This window comes from Salvelinus alpinus, chromosome 6, assembly GCF_045679555.1.
Source record: "Salvelinus alpinus chromosome 6, SLU_Salpinus.1, whole genome shotgun sequence".
NCBI lineage: Eukaryota > Metazoa > Chordata > Actinopteri > Salmoniformes > Salmonidae > Salvelinus > Salvelinus alpinus.
The window spans coordinates 84,554,560-84,574,018 of NC_092091.1; the positions used below are offsets into that span (position 1 = coordinate 84,554,560).

At 44.5% G+C, this 19,459-nt stretch overlaps 1 protein-coding gene across 1 annotated transcript in view; it reads right to left on the bottom strand.

The window, feature by feature from the left end:
- LOC139579778 (uncharacterized) overlaps positions 1-19,459 on the bottom strand; it is a 59,082-nt gene that overhangs the window by 2,656 nt on the left and 36,967 nt on the right. The window contains exons 3-7 of the mRNA XM_071408599.1: positions 7,856-8,176; positions 5,916-5,945; positions 5,382-5,684; positions 4,648-4,953; positions 4,394-4,522 (exon numbers count right to left, since the gene is read on the bottom strand). Of these exons, the coding sequence (XP_071264700.1) occupies positions 4,394-4,522; positions 4,648-4,953; positions 5,382-5,684; positions 5,916-5,945; positions 7,856-8,176 (1,089 nt within the window). The remainder of the gene's footprint in view (positions 1-4,393; positions 4,523-4,647; positions 4,954-5,381; positions 5,685-5,915; positions 5,946-7,855; positions 8,177-19,459) is intronic.

Here is a 19,459-nt window from a genome sequence, read left to right on the forward strand (position 1 = left end):
CTGGCTTCGATTTTATTTGATACATGTCACAATATCATCCTAAAGTATGTTTTTTCAATATAGTTTAATTATATTATTGAATTTTATTCTGGACTTTAGACGTGATGCGACGCAAGATTTGGTTCAAGAATGAGAGGTTAGCATCGCACGGCCAGTGTGCTTGCTAATTCAAGAGGGAAATCGTTCGTTCTGGATCGAAATAAAGACGTTTCTGAACAAAGGACCCCTTGGAGAACATTCTGATGGGAGATCAACAAAGATAAGGACCCAATTTGGGATGCTTTTTCATATATCTGTCGAACTGTGCTATGCTACCGTTTGACTAGAATCAATGCTGCTGTGTGCTAGCTATTGTAGTAAGCTAATATAACGATATATTGTGTTTTCGCTGTAAAACACTTCAAAAATCGGAAATATTGGCTATATTCACAAGATATTTGTCTTTCATTCGCTATCCACCATATATTTGCCTGAAATGTTTTATGATGAGTAATTAGGTAGTTGACGTTGGTGTCTGTATTTACTCTGGCTACTCCCATGCGATTTCTGACTGTAGCTATGATGGTAGCAGTAATGTAAAACTGATTTATAGCTAAAATATGCACATTTTTCAAACAAAACATAGATTTATTGTGTAACATGTTATAGGACTGTCATCTGAGGTAGTTTTTTCTAGGTTATTTAGGTTGGTTCTAGGTTAGTTAGGTTGGCTTGTGCATGCTACCTGCATGCTACCGTTGCTGTGTCTGTCTGTCTTTTGTATTTGGTGGTGAGCTAACATAAATATATGTGGTGTTTTCTCTGTAAAACATTTTAAAAATCGGACATGTTGGCTGAATTCACAAGATGTTTATCTTTCAAATGCTGTATTGGACTTGTTAATGTGTGAAAGTTAAATATTTCAAATTTTTGTTTTTTTGAATTTGCCGCTCTTCCTTTTCAGTGGAATGTGGGCGGAGTTCCGCTAGCGGAACGGGGGGGTCAGACAGGTTAAGGTGACTATGCACATATGATAAACAGAAAGTACCAGCAGCGTAAAAGTCCGGGTATCCATTTGATGACCTGTTCAGGAGTCTTACGGATTGGGGGTAAAAACTGTTGATAAGCCTTTTGGTCCTAGACTTGGCCCTCCGGTAACGCTTGCCGTGCGGTGGTAGAGAGAACAGTCTATGACTGGGGTGGCTGGGTCTTTGATTATTGTTTAGGGCCTTCCTCTGACACCGTGCAGCTTAGCCCCAGTGATGTACTGGGCCGTACTCGCACTACCCTCTGTAGGGCCATGCGGTCGGAACCTGAGCAGTTACCATACCAGGTAGTGATGCAACCAGTCAGGATGCTCTCGATGTTGCAGCTGTAGAACCTTTTGAGGATCTGAGGACCCATGCCAAATCTTTTTTAGTTTCCTGAGTGGGAATAGGTTTTGTCGTGCCCTCTTTACGACTGTCTTGGTGTGTTTGGACCATTCTAGTTTGTTGGTGATGTGGACACCAAGGAACTTGAAGCTCTCAACCAGCTCCACTACAGCACCGTCGATGAGAATGGGGGCGTGCTCGGTCCTCCTTTTCCTTTAGTCCACAATCATATCCTTAGTCTTGGTTACGTTGAGGGACAGGTTGTTATTCTGACACCACCCGGCCAGGTCTCTGACGTCCTCCCTATAGGCTTGTCGTTGTCTCTGTCGTCTGCAAACTTAATGATGGTGTTGGAGTCGTGCCTGGCCACGCAGTCGTGGGTGAACAGGGAGTACAGGAGGGGACTGAGCACGCACCCCTGAGGGGCTCCAGTGTTGAGGATCAGCGTGGCAGATGTGTTGCTACCTACCCTCACCACCTGTACCACCACACGTAGGTGTTCCTTTTGTCCAGGTGGGAAAGGGCAGTGTTAAGTGTAATAGAGATTCCATCATCTGTGGATCTGTTTGGGCGGTATGCAAATTGGAGTGGGTCTAGGGTTTCTGGGATAATGGTGTTGATGTGAGCCATGACCAACCTTTCAAAGCACTTCATGGCTACGGATTTGAGTGCTACGGGTCTGTAGTCATTTAGGCAGGTTGCCTTAGTCTTCTTGGGCACAGGGACTATGGTGGTCTGCTTGAATCATGTTGGCATTACAGACTCAATCAGGTACATGTTGAAAATGTCAGTGAAGACACCTGCCAGTTGGTCAGCACAAGCATAGAGCACACGTCCTGGTAATCTGTCTGGCCCTGTGGCCTTGTGAATGTTGACCTGTTTAAATGTCTTACTCACATCGACTAGAGCGTGATCACACAGTCATCCAGAACAGCTGGTGCTCTCATGCATGCCTCAGTGTTGCTTGCCTCGAAGCGAGCACAGAAGCGATTTGGCTCGTCTCACTGGGAAGCTCGTGGCTGTGCTTCCTTTGTAGTCTGTAATAGTTTGCAAGCCCTGCCACAAGCCCTGCGTTGGAGCTGGTGTAGTACGATTCAGTCTTAGCCCTGTATTGGCGTTTTGCCTGTTTGATGGTTCGTCGGAGGCATAGCAGGATTTCTTATCAGCTTCCGGGTTAGAGTCCAGCACCTTGAAAGTGGCAGCTCTACACTTTAGCTCAGTGCGAATGCTGCCTGTAATTCATGGCTTCTGGTTGGGGTATGTACGTACAGCTACTGTGGGGATGATGTCCCTGATGAAGATATTTATAAAGCCAGTGAATGATGTGGTGTACTCCTCAATGCAATCGGAAGAATCCCGGAACATGTTCCAGTCTGTGATAGCAAAACAGTCCTGTAGTTTAGCATCTGCTTCATCTGACCACTTTTTTAAAAACCCGAGTCACTGGTGCTTCCTGCTTTAATTTTAGCTTGTAAGCAGGAATCAGGAGGATAGTATTGTGGTCAGATTTACCAAATGGAGGGCGAGGGAGAGCTTTGTATGTGTCTCTGTGTCTGGAGTAGAGGTGATCTAGATTTTTTTCACTCTGGTTGCGCATTTAACATGTTGATAGAAATTAGGTAAAACTGATTTAAGTTTCCCTGCATTAAAGTCTCCGGCCACTAGGAGCGCCGCCTCTGGGTGAGTGGTTTCCTTGTTTGCTCTTTTCCTTATACAGCTGACTGAGTGCGGTCTTAGTACCAGCATCCGTCTGTAGTGGTAAATAAACAGCCACGAAGAGTATAGATGAAAACTCTCTTGGCAAACAATGTGGTCTACAGTTTATCATAAGATACTCTACTTCAGGCGAGCAAAATCTAGAGACTTCCTTAGATTTCGTGCACCAGCTGTTGTTCACAGATATGCACAGACCGCCCCCCTCGTCTTACCGGAGTGTGCTGTTCTATCTAGCCGGTGCAGCGTATATCCTGCTATCTGAGTATCCATATCATCATTCAGCCACGATTCCGTGAAACATAAGATGTTACAGTTATTGATGTGCAGTTGGATATTCGTGTTCGTACGTCGTCTAATTTTTTGTCCCGTGATTGTATGTTGGCGAATAATATTAACGGTAACGGGAGCTTTCCCACTCGCCTTCTGCGGATCCTTACGAGTTACCTCGGTGTCCTCTGTACCTGCGTCTCTTTCTATTGCCAATAATGGGGATGTCGGCCTTGTCGGGTGTTGCAGTATATCCTGTGCTTTCTGCTTGTTGAAGAAAAAATCTCAGTCTAATCAGAGATGAGTGATCGCTGTCCTGATGTCCAGAAGATCTTTCTTGCCGTAAGAGATGGTGGCAGAAACATTATGTACAAAGTAAGTTACAAATAACAAAAACACCCCCTCATAAGAGTACAACTGGTTAGTCGCCCGTAAAACTGCTGCCATGTCTTCAGGCGCCATTATATTTTATAACAACAAAAGAGAAGAAGAAAAACTTCTTCAACTAGTTTCCTATAGATATGACAATAACATCAGCATGTAACAGTGCTAGCCACCCTCCCTCACAGGGCAACATGAGTAGTGGGCCTACAGTCACTGAGACAACATATGTTGAAAGCAGGCTTAAGCAGGACATCTGGAACAAGAGTAGAGAAAAAGATAACGTAGCTCCTCAACTACTTTCCTCATTTAGATATGACAATAACATGACATGTGACAGTGGTAGTGAGTAGAGACGTTCACTGAGATGACACTCAAATACAAAAGCATTCTGGGATATTTCAGTTGTATTTGATTCCTTCTTGACTGAGTGATCTATTTTGCAAAGCAGACAGACAATCTATAAGTCAGATAATTGTATGAATGAAGGAAATCAGTTGAATATAATTATAATATGTTGTTATTACCTGAGCAGATCACTGTGAGTCCAGGAAGGAGATCATAACTTCGGGAACACTCCCTCAGTGAAGACTCAGACCCAAAACAGGAAACTCCAAACCCTCTAGTGGTGTTTCCAGGAAGTACTGAAACAGTGGAGCCACAACCCAGCTGTCTACACACTACTGCAGCTATATCCTCCTGGTACCAGATATCAACTCCCACAATCCTCCACTCTCCCTGGTCGTACCACTCCACTCCACCAGCACAGCGACTGCCTCCTCCCACCAGCCTCACATCATCAGGCTCTGAGAAAAGAAAAGAGAGAGACAGTAATCTTACTATTTTCTCAATAAAACACACCTATAGTGTCTCTCATATGCTTCACTCCGGGTGAGAAACAATGTTGATTGAGTGACAAACTGTTTCTTACCTGAGCAGGTGAGTCCAACAGCATTACCAGGTAGGCAGGTGTTGTGTTTTCTGTCTGAGGTGTCACAGTCCAGGAGAAGGGACTCTTTGCCTTTACACTGGAACTCTTTATCCCAGGTCTGACCCTCACCTCCTCCATAGAGCCCCCCCTGTAGAGCTGCAGGAGCCCCACAGCCAAGCTCCCCACAGACTACCTCTGCATCCTGCCGGTCAAAGTCAGCTTCACACACTGAGGCCCAGGACTGATTGGACTTCACCTCCACTCTCCCAGAGCAGAGACCAGCTCCATCCACAAGCCGCACAGACTCTGGAGAAAAAGAGTTGGTTGAACATTCAATCAGTTTTGTTGATGACACTGTCAAGGACTAAACACAAATATGTTGGATAAAAGATTGTAGTTTGCTATGTTTGATACTGTAAGAGGTAGAAATGGGTTCTTAGTCACTCAGGATCAGGTTGGGAATAATGCAGGCAGGAGACAGGAATAAGTTCACTTCACTTTATAGAAAATAAACAGCTGGACATCCATCAGGCAGCTTCACTTCAGTACCATCTGAACTACAATGATCTGCCCATGAACATCTCCCATAAACCAATATGACAAACACAAATATAATGTTTAAATACATCTGACATCTCTCCCTCTATTTAAATGAAATAAAAACACATAAAACATGATACATGGTAATATTGTATAATGTACAAATACATCTCTCAATATGACCAGTCTCTTACCTGAACAGGTCACACGATGATAATATCCACCATCACAGACACCAAGTTCTTCTATGATGTCACACTGTCGAATAGAAGACTCATGTCCATCACAACTTAGTGTGACTCCTCTTCTTCCCTCTTCAACCAGAGGTCCTCTAGATTCAGCTACAGGATTCCCACAGTCCAACTCTCTACACACAACCTTAGTCTCTATCATTCTCCACCACCTAGAACATAGACCTGACCACTCTCCTCTGTAGAAGACTTCCACTGTCCCAGAACAGGAAGTGGTTCCATCCACCAGTCTGACTGAGAGTTCAGCTGTAAACAGCAGAGAGGAAAACACAGTGGTGAGGACAGATGATGACAGTGATTCTGTTATTCTAACAGCAGTAATGATTTGTGGTTGACAAGTATTAGTAGTTCCATAAAACACTACTAGTAATTTGGTTTTAGAATGGTTTGTATGGACACATGAATTTCTCCGTGTGGGATAATAAAGTTGACTAATATTGAACTGCTATAATCACTGTAGATTTATACTCTACCTACCTGGTGGACTGACACTTTGAGCCTGGAAATCTGAGGAGAAAGGGAGGAGTCAGAGGAAGAGAGAGACAGAGGAGAAAGGGAGGAGTCAGAGGAAGAGAGAGACAGAGGAGAAAGGGAGGAGTCAGAGGAAGAGAGAGACAGAGGAGAAAGGGAGGAGTCAGAGGAAGAGAGAGATAGAGGAGAAAGGGAGGAGTCAGAGGAAGAGAGAGACAGAGGAGAAAGGGAGGAGTCAGAGGAAGAGAGAGACAGAGGAGAAAGGGAGGAGTCAGAGGAAGAGAGAGACAGAGGAGAAAGGGAGGAGTCAGAGGAAGAGAGAGACAGAGGAGAAAGGGAGGAGTCAGAGGAAGAGAGAGACAGAGGAGAAAGGGAGGAGTCAGAGGAAGAGAGAGACAGAGGAGAAATGAACATCAACATGACCTTTCATGATGTGATGGGAAGACAGGCTTATCGTTGGTATGGTGCAACAACACACATGTGTACATACACTATATATACAAAAGTATGTGGACACCCCTTCAAATTGTGTGGTAAAACTTCACAAAGCCCTGACCTCAACTCCATCGAACACCTTTGGGATGAATTGGAACGCCGACTTCGAGTCAGGTCGAATCGCCCGACCTCACTAATGCTCTTGTGGCTGAATGGAAGCAAGTCCCTGCAGCAATGTTCCAACATCTAGTGGAAAACCTTCCCAGAAGAGTGGAGGCTGTTATAGCAGCAATGTTCCAACATCTAGTGGAAAGCCTTCCCAGAAGACTGGAGGCTGTTATAGCAGAAAGGGGGGACCAACTCCATATTAATACCCATGATTTTGTATTGAGATGTTTGAACAGCAGGTGTCCACAAACTTTTGGTGATTTAGTGTATATTCTGCAGCTGGCTGGCTGGCTGGCTGGCAGACAGACAGACAGACAGACAGACAGACAGACAGACAGACAGACAGACAGACAGACAGACAGACAGACAGACAGACAGACAGACAGACAGACAGAACTACTAGTCACCCCTCCACTCTCTCCCTGAGTCCATGCCCTAGACAGACAGACAGACCTACTAGTCACCCCTCCACTCTCTCCCTGAGTCCAGGCCCCAGACAGACAGACAGACAGAACTACTAGTCACCCCTCCACTCTCTCCCCGAGTCCAGGCCCCAGACAGACAGAACAGCAACACCGTCAGAACTATAGCAGTCTTCATTCTGAAATGACTCTGGTCTTCTTCAGAAGTAGTGCAGTAGTCTACAGGGTTCAGAACTCACCTTTTTAAACACTTCTTATCACTCACATCATGAGGTTTCACATGTGTTTGGTTACATAGTGTCCAATGTTCTTCTGAGTGATAAAACAGCAAACATTAAGAGTGTTTACTTATCAGACCCACATATATAATAAATATACTATAATATACTATCTTCATATGCTTTTAGTACTCACACATGAATCATATCCTGTTTGGAGGTCATGTGTTGTTTTGAGCCAGCAGTAAAAACACACTGACAGGACAGTTCCTCTTATGGCCACTAGGTGGTAATCTGGTGTCACAGACGCAGGACTGAAGACTAAAGAGAAGCATTGTCTCAATTATCTCTCCTTTCTCCTAAAGTGTACACTTGTTCCCTTCCCTTCACTGAAATGACTGGTACACTAAATATGGTGGAAACGCCCACTTGATAACAGAAAGTAGAGTCCTCTGAGTGGAACGGTGGGAGACAAACAGTACCTCCTCTCCCCTTCTCCTCCTCTCCTATCCTATCCTCAACCCTCTCCCTCTCCCTCTCCCTCTCCCTCTCCCTCTCCCTAAGCTATACAGTCATCGTGAGAGGCTGGTAAAGGAGAGGCTACAAACAGAAACACCTTTGATGAGGGGACTGATCATCATCACATAGATCTGTGGGAAATCTGTCAATGACAAAGTTATAAGTCTGGTTCATGTTCAGTTACCTGTGATGGTGAGGGAGAGGAGCTCACTCTCAGAGGAGAAGTTATGAGAGAAAACATAACTGTCATAAACACAGCTGTAGTTCCCTTGGTGGGAGTCATCTGCAGCAGGGAAGAGGAAGGCAGCAGAGTGATTGACAGCTGGCTGGGTCTGGGTTCTGTTGGAGCCGGTGAACGTGAGGAGGAAGGAGCCTCCTGGGTACTGTGGCTGAGTGGAGCAGGTGATGGTGAAGCTGTAGCCCCTGAACACCTCGGGCCCCTGGTGGCCCCTGGAGACCCCTCCCATTGAGTCAGTCAGGGAGATATCAGGCTGGACCAGGAGATCTGTAACAATAAAACTAAATGTAAATGTAAATAAAAGAGAAGAAGAAAAACCTCTTCAACTAGTTTCCTATAGATATGACAATAACATCAGCATGTAACAGTGCCAGCCACCCTCCCTCACAGGGCAACATGAGTAGTGGGCCTACAGTCACTGAGACAACATATGTTGATATCAGGCTTAAGCATGGACATCTGGAACAAGAGGAGAGAAAAAGAAAACGTAGCTCCTCAACTACTTTCCTCATTTAGATATGACAATAACATGACATGTGACAGTGGTAGTGAGTAGAGACGTACACTGAATTAACACTCAAATACAAAAGCATTCTGGGATATTTAACTTGTAATTCATTCCTACTTGACTGAGTGATCTATTTTGCAAAGCAGACTGACAAGTTAAACAGTCATCATGTGAGGTGCAGAGGAAGTTGTATGAATGAAGGAAATCAGTTGAATATAATTATAATATGTTGATATTTCCTGAGCAGATCACTGTGAGTCCAGGAAGGAGATATAATACATGGACAAAAGTATGTGGAACTCAGCAGTGAGTTTTACAACAGAGGATTATTTTTACGCTCTACGTGGTTCAACACTCGGCGGTCCGTTCTGTGAGCTTGTGTTGTCTACCACTTCACGGCTGAGCCGTTGTTGCTCCTAGACTTGACACGTTGAAAGTCACTGAGCTCTTCAGTAAGAACATTCTACTGTCAAGGTTTGTCTATGGAGATTGCATGGCTGTGTGCTTGATTTTATACACCTGTCAGCAACAGGTGTGACTGAAAAAGCCGAATCCACTAAAGTCCACTTACTTTTGGCAATATAGTGTGTCAGGATTTGGCCAGGATTGTTCAGGTTTTGGTCACTAGATGCCCCCATTGTGCTTTTTTGACTCATTTGTTTTTTCCCTTGTTCCAGTTATTATTTGCACCTGTGCCTCATTTCCCTTGAAAGTATTTAAACCCTTAGTGTTCCTCAGTTCTTTGCTCTGTGTTTGTATGTTAGCACCCAGCCCCAGCCATGCTGTGAACTTTTGTTTCTCCAGTTGGATTTTCTTGAGGTACTCTGGTTTTGTTCTTGTTTATTTTTGATTATTCTTTTGAGGTTTGTTTTTCCCTGCTGTTCTTACCAGTTTGTGGATTTTCCTTGTGTCTTGGAGGATATACATTTGTTCTCTTGGAATTACTTTTGACGTTGTGGATTTATATTCCTTTTTACTTTATTAAATCACCGTCTCAAGTACTGCTGTGTCTGCCTCATCTTCTGGGTTCTGCCGACTATTAATGGCTCAGTTTACTAAGTGACTGTTTCTCACACCGGAGACCCGAGTTCGTAACCGGGTCCTGACAGAAACACAGAGCCAACAAAATGAACCCAGAGGCAGCCAGTACCCAGGACCTTTTTTCCATGCTGTCCCACCACGAGGGGACTGTCCAACGCCACGAAGCTGCTCTGAGGCCTTAATGGGTAGACATTCTCAACTTCTGTCGTAGATGCTGACTTCCATAAAGCAGATATCTAATCGACTTCCCCCGGCAACCGCTCCTGCCCCAGTACATCAGATTCAAGTGCCCGTGGCAGTTAACCTTTTGTCAATCTAGGGGGTGCTGTTTCCACTTTGGAAAATATTGTTACCAAATTAAACTGCTTCATACTCAATTCTTGCTCGTACAATATGCATATTATTATTACTATTGGATAGAAAACACTCTCTAGTTTCTAAAACTGTTTGAATTATTTCTCTGAGTGAAACAGAAGTCATTCTGCAGCTCACTTCCTGTCAAGAAGTGAGATTTCTGAAATTGAGGTCTCTGTTCCAGGGTCGGTTTATAAATTCCCTTATAAGGTATGGGGCTACATGCACTGCATACGCCTTCCCCTAGATGTCAGTAAGCGGTGAGACTTTGAATGGAGCGGATAGCACCATCTGGGGGAGTATAAAACCTCTTGGAACGGAAGTATCGACCTTTTCGACGAGGCGCCTGACGCAGCAGGGACACCGGCATGGCTTCTTCAAAAGCTTTCGGTTTAGCAGTTCTTTATCTCCGGCTCTGATTTCATTTGTTTTTTGTCTTAAAAACTTCATAAGGTAGTTAATTTAAACCGACTTATAGCAGTTTATTGCGATTTTCCTGGATTTCTTTGTGACGCGCTTTCACGAGTTGGACACCTCTCCAGTGGGTGGCTATCGTTGGCTGCTATTTCGACAGGACAAGAGGACATCTTTCAACCCAAAGACGATTGTTCTGGAGAAAGGACACCTTGCCCAAGATTCTGATGGAAGCTCAGCTAATAGTAAGCAGTCTTTATGCTGTTAATTCGTACTTATGTTGACAAATGTCAAATAATAATTCCGCCATGAATTATGGTGCGGTCTCGCTTTAGCGCACGCTGTATTGCGCAGTAACGTTAATTTTAAAAATCTAACACAGCGGTTGCATTAAGAACTAATTTATCTTTCATTTGCTGTCCAACTTGTATTTTCTAGTCAAGTTTATGAATAGTTTTCGATTAGAATAGGTGCTTCTCCAAGATGGCGCCGGGCAGGTTGCTCTAAGTTTTGGCCACTATTCTCATTGTATAACCACGATTTGTGCCGCTAAATATGCACATTTTCGAACAAACTCTATATGCATTGTGTAATATGATGTTATAGGATTGTCATCTGAAGAATTCTGAGAAGGTTAGTGAAAAAATTAATATCTTTTGGTGGCTTATACTTATCGCTATGTTTTTGCTTGAATCAATGCTGTTGTGATGTTTGCTATTGTGGTAAGCTAATATAACGTTATAATGTGTTTTCGCTGTAAAATCAAATCAAATAAAGTTTATTTTATATAGCCCTTCGTACATCAGCTAATATCTCGAAGTGCTGTACAGACACCCAGCCTAAAACCCCAAACAGCAAGCAATGCAGGTGTAGAAGCACGGTGGCTAGGAAAAACTCCCTAGAAAGGCCAAAACCTAGGAAGAAACCTAGAGAGGAACCAGGCTATGAGGGGTGGCCAGTCCTCTTCTGGCTGTGCCGGGTGGAGATTATAACAGAACATGGCCAAGATGTTCAAAATGTTCATAAGTGACAAGCATGGTCAAATAATAATCATGAATAATTTTCAGTTGGCTTTTCATAGCCGATCATCAAGAGTTGAAAATAGCAGGTCCAGGACAGGTGGCGGTTCCATAACCGCAGGCAGAACAGCTGAAACTGGAATAGCAGCAAGGCCAGGTGGACTGGGGACAGCAAGGAGCCATCACGCCCGGCAGCCCCGACGCACGGTCCCAGGGCTCAGGTCCTCCGAGAGAGAGAAAGAAAGAGAGAAGGAGAGAATTAGAGAGAGCCAAGATTTTCAAAATGTTCATAAATGACAAGCATGGTCAAATAATAATCAGGAATAAATGTCAGTTGGCTTTTCATAGCCGATCATTAAGAATTGAAAACAGCAGGTCTGGGACAGGTAGGGGTTCCATAACCGCAGGCAGAACAGTTGAAACTGGAATAGCAGCAGGGCCAGGCGGACTGGGGACAGCAAGGAGTCATCATGCCCGGTAGTCCTGACGTATGGTCCTAGGGCTCCGGTCCTCCGAGAGAGAGAAAGAAAGAGAGAAGGAGAGAATTAGAGAGAGCCAAGATTTTCAAAATGTTCATAAATGACAAGCATGGTCAAATAATAATCAGGAATAAAAGTCAGTTGGCTTTTCATAGCCGATCATTAAGAGTTGAACAGGTAGGGGTTCCATAACAGCAGGCAGAACAGTTGAAACTGGAACAGCAGCAAGGCCAGGTGGACTGGGGACAGCAAGGAGTCATCATGCCCGGTTTGCCGTGACGTATGGTCCTAGGGCTCAGGTTCTCCGAGAGAGAGAAAGAAAGAGAGAACGAGAGAATTAGAGAGAGCATACTTAAATTCACACAGGACACTGGATAAGATAGGAGAAGTACTCCAGGTATAACCAACTGACCCTAGCCCCCCGACACATAAACTACTGCAGCATAAATACTGGAGGCTGAGACAGGAGGGGTCAGGAGACACTGTGGCCCCATCCGATGATACCCCCGGACAGGGCCAAACAGGAAGGATATAACCCCACCCACTCTGCCAAAGCACAGCCCCCACACCACTAGAGGGATATCTTCAACCACCAACTTACAATCCTGAGACAAGGCCGAGTATAGCCCACAAAGATCTCCACCACAGCACAAACCAAGGGGGGGGCGCCAACCCAGACAGGAAGATCACGTCAGTAACTCAACCCACTCAAGTGACGCACCCCTCCTAGGGACGGCATGAAAGAGCACCAGTAAGCCAGTGACTCAGCCCCTGTAATAGGGTTAGGGGCAGAGAATCCCAGTGGAGAGAGGGGAACCGGCCAGGCAGAGACAGCAAGGGCGGTTCGTTGCTCCAGAGCCTTTCCGTTCACCTTCACACTCCTGGGCCAGACTACACTCAATCATATGACCTACTGAAGAGATAAGTCTTCAGTAAAGACTTAAAGGTTGAGACCGAGTCTGCGTCTCTCACATGGGTAGGCAGACTATTCCATAAAAATGGAGATCTATAGGAGAAAGCCCTGCCTCCCGCTGTTTGCTTAGAAATTCTAGGGACAATTAGGAGGCCTGCGTCTTGTGACCGTAGCGTACGTGTAGGTATGTACGGCAGGACCAACTCGGAAAGATAGGTAGGAGCAAGCCCATGTAACGCTTTATAGGTTAACAGTAAAACCTTGAAATCAGCCCTTGCCTTAACAGGAAGCCAGTGTAGGGAGGCTAGCACTGGAGTAATATGATCAAATTTCTTGGTTCTAGTCAGGATTCTAGCAGCCGTATTTAGCACTAACTGAAGTTTATTTAGTGCTTTATCCGGGTAGCCGGAAAGTAGAGCATTGCAGTAGTCTAACCTAGAAGTAACAAATGCATGGATAAATTTTTCTGCATCATTTTTGGACAGAAAATTTCTGGTTTTTGCAATGTTACGTAGATGGAAAAAAGCTGTCCTTGAAACAGTCTTGATATGTTCGTCAAAAGAGAGATCAGGGTCAAGAGTAACGCCGAGGTCCTTCACAGTTTTATTTGAGACGACTTTACAACCATCAAGATTAATTGTCAGATTTAACAGAAGATCTCTTTGTTTCTTGGGACCTAGAACAAGCATCTCTGTTTTGTCCGAGTTTAAAAGTAGAAAGTTTGCAGCCATCCACTTCCTTATGTCTGAAACACAGGCTTCTAGCGAGGGCAATTTTGAGGCTTCACCATGTTTCATTGAAATGTACAGCTGTGTGTCATCCGCATAGCAGTGAAAGTTAACATTATGTTTTCGAACAACATCCCCAAGAGGTAAAATATATAGTGAAAACAATAGTGGTCCTAAAACAGAACCTTGAGGAACACCGAAATGTACAGTTGATTTGTCAGAGGACAAACCATTCACAGAGACAAACTGATATCTTTCCGACAGGTAAGATCTAAACCAGGCCAGAACTTGTCCGTGTAGACCAATTTGGGTTTCCAGTCTCTCCAAAAGAATGTGGTGATCGATGGTGTCAAAGGCAGCACTAAGGTCTAGTAGCACGAGGACAGATGCAGAGCCTCGGTCTGACGCCATTAAAAGGTCATTTACCACCTTCACAAGTGCAGTCTCAGTGCTATGATGGGGTCTAAAACCAGACTGAAGCATTTCGTATACATTGTTTGTCTTCAGGAAGGCAGTGAGTTGCTGTGCAGGAATGGAAGATTCGATATAGGCCGATAGTTTTTTATATTTTCCGGGTCAAGGTTTGGCTTTTTCAAGAGAGGCTTTATTACTGCCACTTTTAGTGAGTTTGGTACACATCCGGTGGATAGAGAGCCGTTTATTATGTTCAACATATGCGGGCCAAGCACAGGAAGCAGCTCTTTCAGTAGTTTAGTAGGAATAGGATCCAGTATGCAGCTAGAAGGTTTAGAGGCCATGATTATTTTCATCATTGTGTCAAGAGATATAGTACTAAAACACTTGAGTGTCTCCCTTGATCCTAGGTCCTGGCAGAGTTGTGCAGACTCAGGACAATTGAGCTTTGGAGGAATACGCAGATTTAAAGAGGAGTCCATAATTTGCTTTCTAATGATCATTAACTTTTCCTCAAAGAAGTTCATGAATTTATTACTGCTGAAGTGAAAGCCATCCTCTCTTGGGGAATGCTGCTTTTTAGTTAGCTTTGCAACAGTATCAAAAAGAAATTTTGGATTGTTCTTATTTTCCTCAATTAAGTTGGAAAAGTAGGATGATCGAGCAGCAGTGAGGGCTCTTCGGTACTGCACGGTACTGTCTTTCCAAGCTAGTCGGAAGACTTCCAGTTTGGTGTGGCGCCATTTCCGTTCCAATTTTCTGGAAGCTTGCTTCAAAGCTCGGGTATTTTCTGTATACCAGGGAGCTAGTTTCTTATGACAAATGTTTTTCGTTTTTAGGGGTGCAACTGCATCTAGGGTATTGCGCAAGGTTAAATTGAGTTCCTCAGTTAGGTGGTTAACTGATTTTTGTCCTCTGACGTCCATGGGTAGGCAGAAGGAGTCTGGAAGGGCATCAAGGAATATTTGTGTTGTCTGAGAATTTATAGCACGACTTTTGATGCTCCTTGGTTGGGGTCTGAGCAGATTATTTGTTGCGATTGCAAACGTAATAAAATGGTGGTCCGACAGTCCAGGATTATGAGGAAAAACATTAAGATCTACAACATTTATTCCATGGGACAAAACTAAGTCCAGAGTATGACTGTGGCAGTGAGTAGGTCCAGAGACATGTTGGACAAAACCCACTGAGTCGATGATGGCTCCGAAAGACTTTTGGAGTGGGTCTGTGGACTTCTCCATATGAATATTAAAATCACCAAAAATTAGAATATGATCTGCTATGACTACAAGGTCTGATAGGAATTCAGGGAACTCAGAGAGGACCGCTGTATATGGCCCAGGAGGCCTATAAACAGTGGCTATAAAAAGTGATTGAGTAGGCTGCATAGATTTCATGACTAGAAGCTCAAAAGACGAAAACGTCATTTTTTTTTTTGTAAATTGAAATTTGCTATCGTAAATGTTAGCAACACCTCCGCCTTTGCGGGATGCACGGGGGATATGGTCACTAGTGTAACCAGGAGGTGAGGCCTCATTTAACACAGTAAATTCATCAGGCTTAAGCCATGTTTCAGTCAGGCCAATCACATCAAGATTATGATCAGTGATTAGTTCATTGACTATAACTGCCTTTGAAGTGAGGGATCTAACATTAAGTAACCCTATTTTGAGATGTGAGGTATCACAATCTCTTTCAATAATGGCAGGAATGGAAGAGGTCTTTATCCTAATGAGATTGCTAAGGCGAACACCGCCATGTTTAGTTTTGCCCAACCTAGGTCGAGGCACAGACACAGTCTCAATGGGGATGGCTGAGCTGACTACACTGACTGTGCTATTGGCAGACTCCACTAAGCTGGCAGGTTGGCTAACAGCCTGCTGCCTGGCCTGCACCCTATTTCATTGTGGAGCTAGTGGAGTTAGAGCCCTATCTATGTTTGTAGATAAGATGAGAGCACCCCTCCAGCTAGGATGGAGTCCGTCACTCCTCAGCAGGTCAGGCTTGGTCCTGTTTGTGGGTGAGTCCCAGAAAGAGGGCCAATTATCTACAAATTCTATCTTTTGGGAGGGGCAGAAAACAGTTTTCAACCAGCGATTGAGTTGTGAGACTCTGCTGTAGAGCTCGTCACTCCCCCTAACTGGGAGAGGGCCAGAGACAATTACTCGATGCCGACACATCTTTCTAGCTGATTTACAGGCTGAAGCTATGTTGCGCTTGGTGACCTCTGACTGTTTCATCCTAACATCGTTGGTGCCGACGTGGATAACAATATCTCTATACTCTCTACACTCGCCAGTTTTAGCTTTAGCCAGCACCATCTTCAGATTAGCCTTAACGTCGGTAGCCCTGCCCCCTGGTAAACAGTGTATGATCGCTGGGTGATTCGTTTTAAGTCTAATACTGCGGGTAATGGAGTCGCCAATGACTAGGGTTTTCAATTTGTCAGAGCTAATGGTGGGAGCCTTCGGCGTCTCAGACCCCGTAACGGGAGGAGTAGAGACAAGAGAAGACTCGGCCTCAGACTCCGACTCGCTACTCAATGGGGAAAACCGGTTGAAAGTTTCTGTCGGCTGAATGAGCGACACCGGTTGAGCATTCCAACAACATTTCCCTCCAGAAGCCATGAGAAAATTGTCCGGCTGCGGGGACAGTGCGGGGGGATTTATAATAACGTTACTATCTGTACTTACTGGTGGCACAGACGCTGTTTCACCCTTTCCTACACTGAAATTACCCTTGCCTAACGATTGCGTCTGAAGCTGGGCTTGCAGCACAGCTATCCTCGCCGTTAGGCGATCATTCTCCTGTATATTATGAGTACAGCGAATGCAGTTAGAAGACATCATGTTAAAGTTACTACTTAGCTTCGGCTGTTGAAGGTGCTGAAGAACCATGTCCAGATAAAGCGTCCGGAGTGAAAAAGTTGAATGAGGGAAAAAAGTTGTGATGGAAAAACTAAAAGTATAAACGTAAAGTTGTCAGCTAGCAAAGCAAAGCTAGCAAAGTAAAGTTGGCAACAAAACGCACAGCAACACGTCTGCAAATTCAAAAGTCTTAATCTTCTGCGTTCCTCACAGCGGTACCAACGACAAGCCAACAGACGTCGCCGTCCCGGGCCTACCCTGCGCCTCGGCCAGAGAGTCTGGCTCTCAACAAAGAACTTACCGCTACGGGTGGAGTCTCGCAAGCTGTCCCAGAAATACATCGGTCCCTTTAAGGTTGCCAGGAGAGTGAATCCCGTTACTTATCGCCTGCACTTACCCAGATCCCTTAAGATTAATCCCACGTTTCACATTTCTTTATTAAAACCTGTTGTTTTTTCTCCCCTTATCCCGGCAGGCAGACCTCCTCCTCCGGGTGCAGCGGTCCTGGCAGTATCTGGTGGACTGGGAAGGCTACGGTTCCGAGGAGCGCTCCTGGGTTCCTGCCAAAGACATACTGGACCCTGACCTCATTCGTCAGTTCAGGGTCCTCCACCCTGAGAAGGCTGGTAGGAACATCAGGAGCCGTTCCTAGGGGAGGCTTCTGTCAGGATTTGGCCAGGATTGTTCAGGTTTTGGTCACTAGATGCCCCCATTGTGCTTTTTTGACTCTTTTGTTTTTTCCCTTGTTCCGGTTATTATTTGCACCTGTGCCTCATTTCCCTTGAGTGTATTTAAACCCTTAGTGTTCCTCAGTTCTTTGCTCTGTGTTTGTATGTTAGCACCCAGCCCCAGCCATGCTGTGAACTTTTGTTTCTCCAGTTGGATTTTCTTGAGGTACTCTGGTTTTGTTCTTGTTTATTTTTGATTATTCTTTTGAGGTTTGTTTTTCCCTGCTGTTCTTACCACTTTGTGGATTTTCCTTGTGTCTTGGAGGATATACATTTTTTCTCTTGGAATTACTTTTGACGTTGTGGATTTATATTCCTTTTTACTTTATTAAATCACCGTCTCAAGTACTGCTGTGTCTGCCTCATCTTCTGGGTTCTGCCGACTATTAATGGCTCAGTTTACTAAGTGACTGTTTCTCACACCGGAGACCGGAGTTCGTAACCGGGTCCTGACAATAGTGTATCTTGACAATAACATGACATGTGACAGTGGTAGTGAGTAGAGACGTTCACTGAGATAACACTCAAATACAAAAGCATTCTGGGATATTTAACTTGTATTTGATTCCTACTTGACTGATTGATCTATTTAGTAAAGCAGATTTACAAGCTAAACATTAATCATGAGAGGTGCAGAGGAAGTTGTATGAATGAAGGAAATCAGTTGAATATAATTATAATATCTTGTTATTACCTGAGCAGATCACTGTGAGTCCAGCAAGGAGATCATAGCTTCTGTAACACTCCCTCAGTGAAGACTCAGACCCAGAACAGATAACTCCAAACCCTCTAGTGGTGTTTCCAGGTAGTATTGAAACAGTGGAGCCACAACCCAGCTGTCTACACACTACTGCAGCTATAGCCTTCACGTCAGAGAGAGCTCCCACAGTCCTCCACTCTCCCTGGTCGTACCACTCCACTCCACCAGCACAGCGACTGCCTCCTCCCACCAGCCTCACATCATCAGGCTCTGAGAAAAGAAAAGAGAGACACAGTAATCTTACTATTTTCTCACTAAAACACACCTATATTGTCTCTCATATTCTTCACTCCAGGTGAGAAACAATGTTGATTGAGTGACAAACTGTTTCTTACCTGAGCAGGTGAGTCCAACAGCATTACCAGGTAGGCAGATGTTGTGTTTTCTGTCTGATGTGTCACAGTCCAGGAGAATGGACTCTTTGCCTTTACACTGGAACTCTTTATCCCAGGTCTGACCCTCACCTCCTCCATAGAGCCCCCCCTGTAGAGCTGCAGGAGCCCCACAGCCAAGCTCCCCACAGACTACCTCTGCATCCTGCCGGTCAAAGTCAGCTTCACACACTGAGGCCCAGGACTGATTGGACTTCACCTCCACTCTCCCAGAGCAGAGACCAGCTCCATCCACAAGCCGCACAGACTCTGGAGAAAAAGAGTTGGTTGAACATTCAATCAGTTTTGTTGATGACACTGTCAAGGACTAAACACAAATATGTTGGATAAAAGATTGTAGTTTGCTATGTTTGATACTGTAAGAGGTAGAAATGGGTTCTTAGTCACTCAGGATCGGGTTGGGAATAATGCAGGCAGGAGACAGGAATAAGTTCACTTCACTTTATAGAAAATAAACAGCTGGACATCCATCAGGCAGCTTCACTTCAGTACCATCTGAACTACAATGATCTGCCCATGAACATCTCCCATAAACCAATATGACAAACACAAATATAATGTTTAAACACATCTGACATATCTCCCTCTCTTTAAATGAAATAAAAACACATAAAACATGATACATGATAATAATGTATAATGTACAAATAAATCTCGCAATATGACCAGTCTCTTACCTGAACAGATCACATGAAGATAATATTCACCAAAACAGTAACCAGGTCCTCCTCTGATGTCACACTGTCTAAAAAATGACTCATGTCCACTACAACTATAAAGAAAGAATCCTCTTCTTCTTCCATCCTTAACCAGAGGTCCAATAGATTCAGCTTCAGGATTCCCACAGTCCAGCTGTCTACACACAACCTTGGCCTCTTTCATTATGCTCCACCAACTAGGACATAGACCCAACCACTCTCCTCTGTAGAAGAC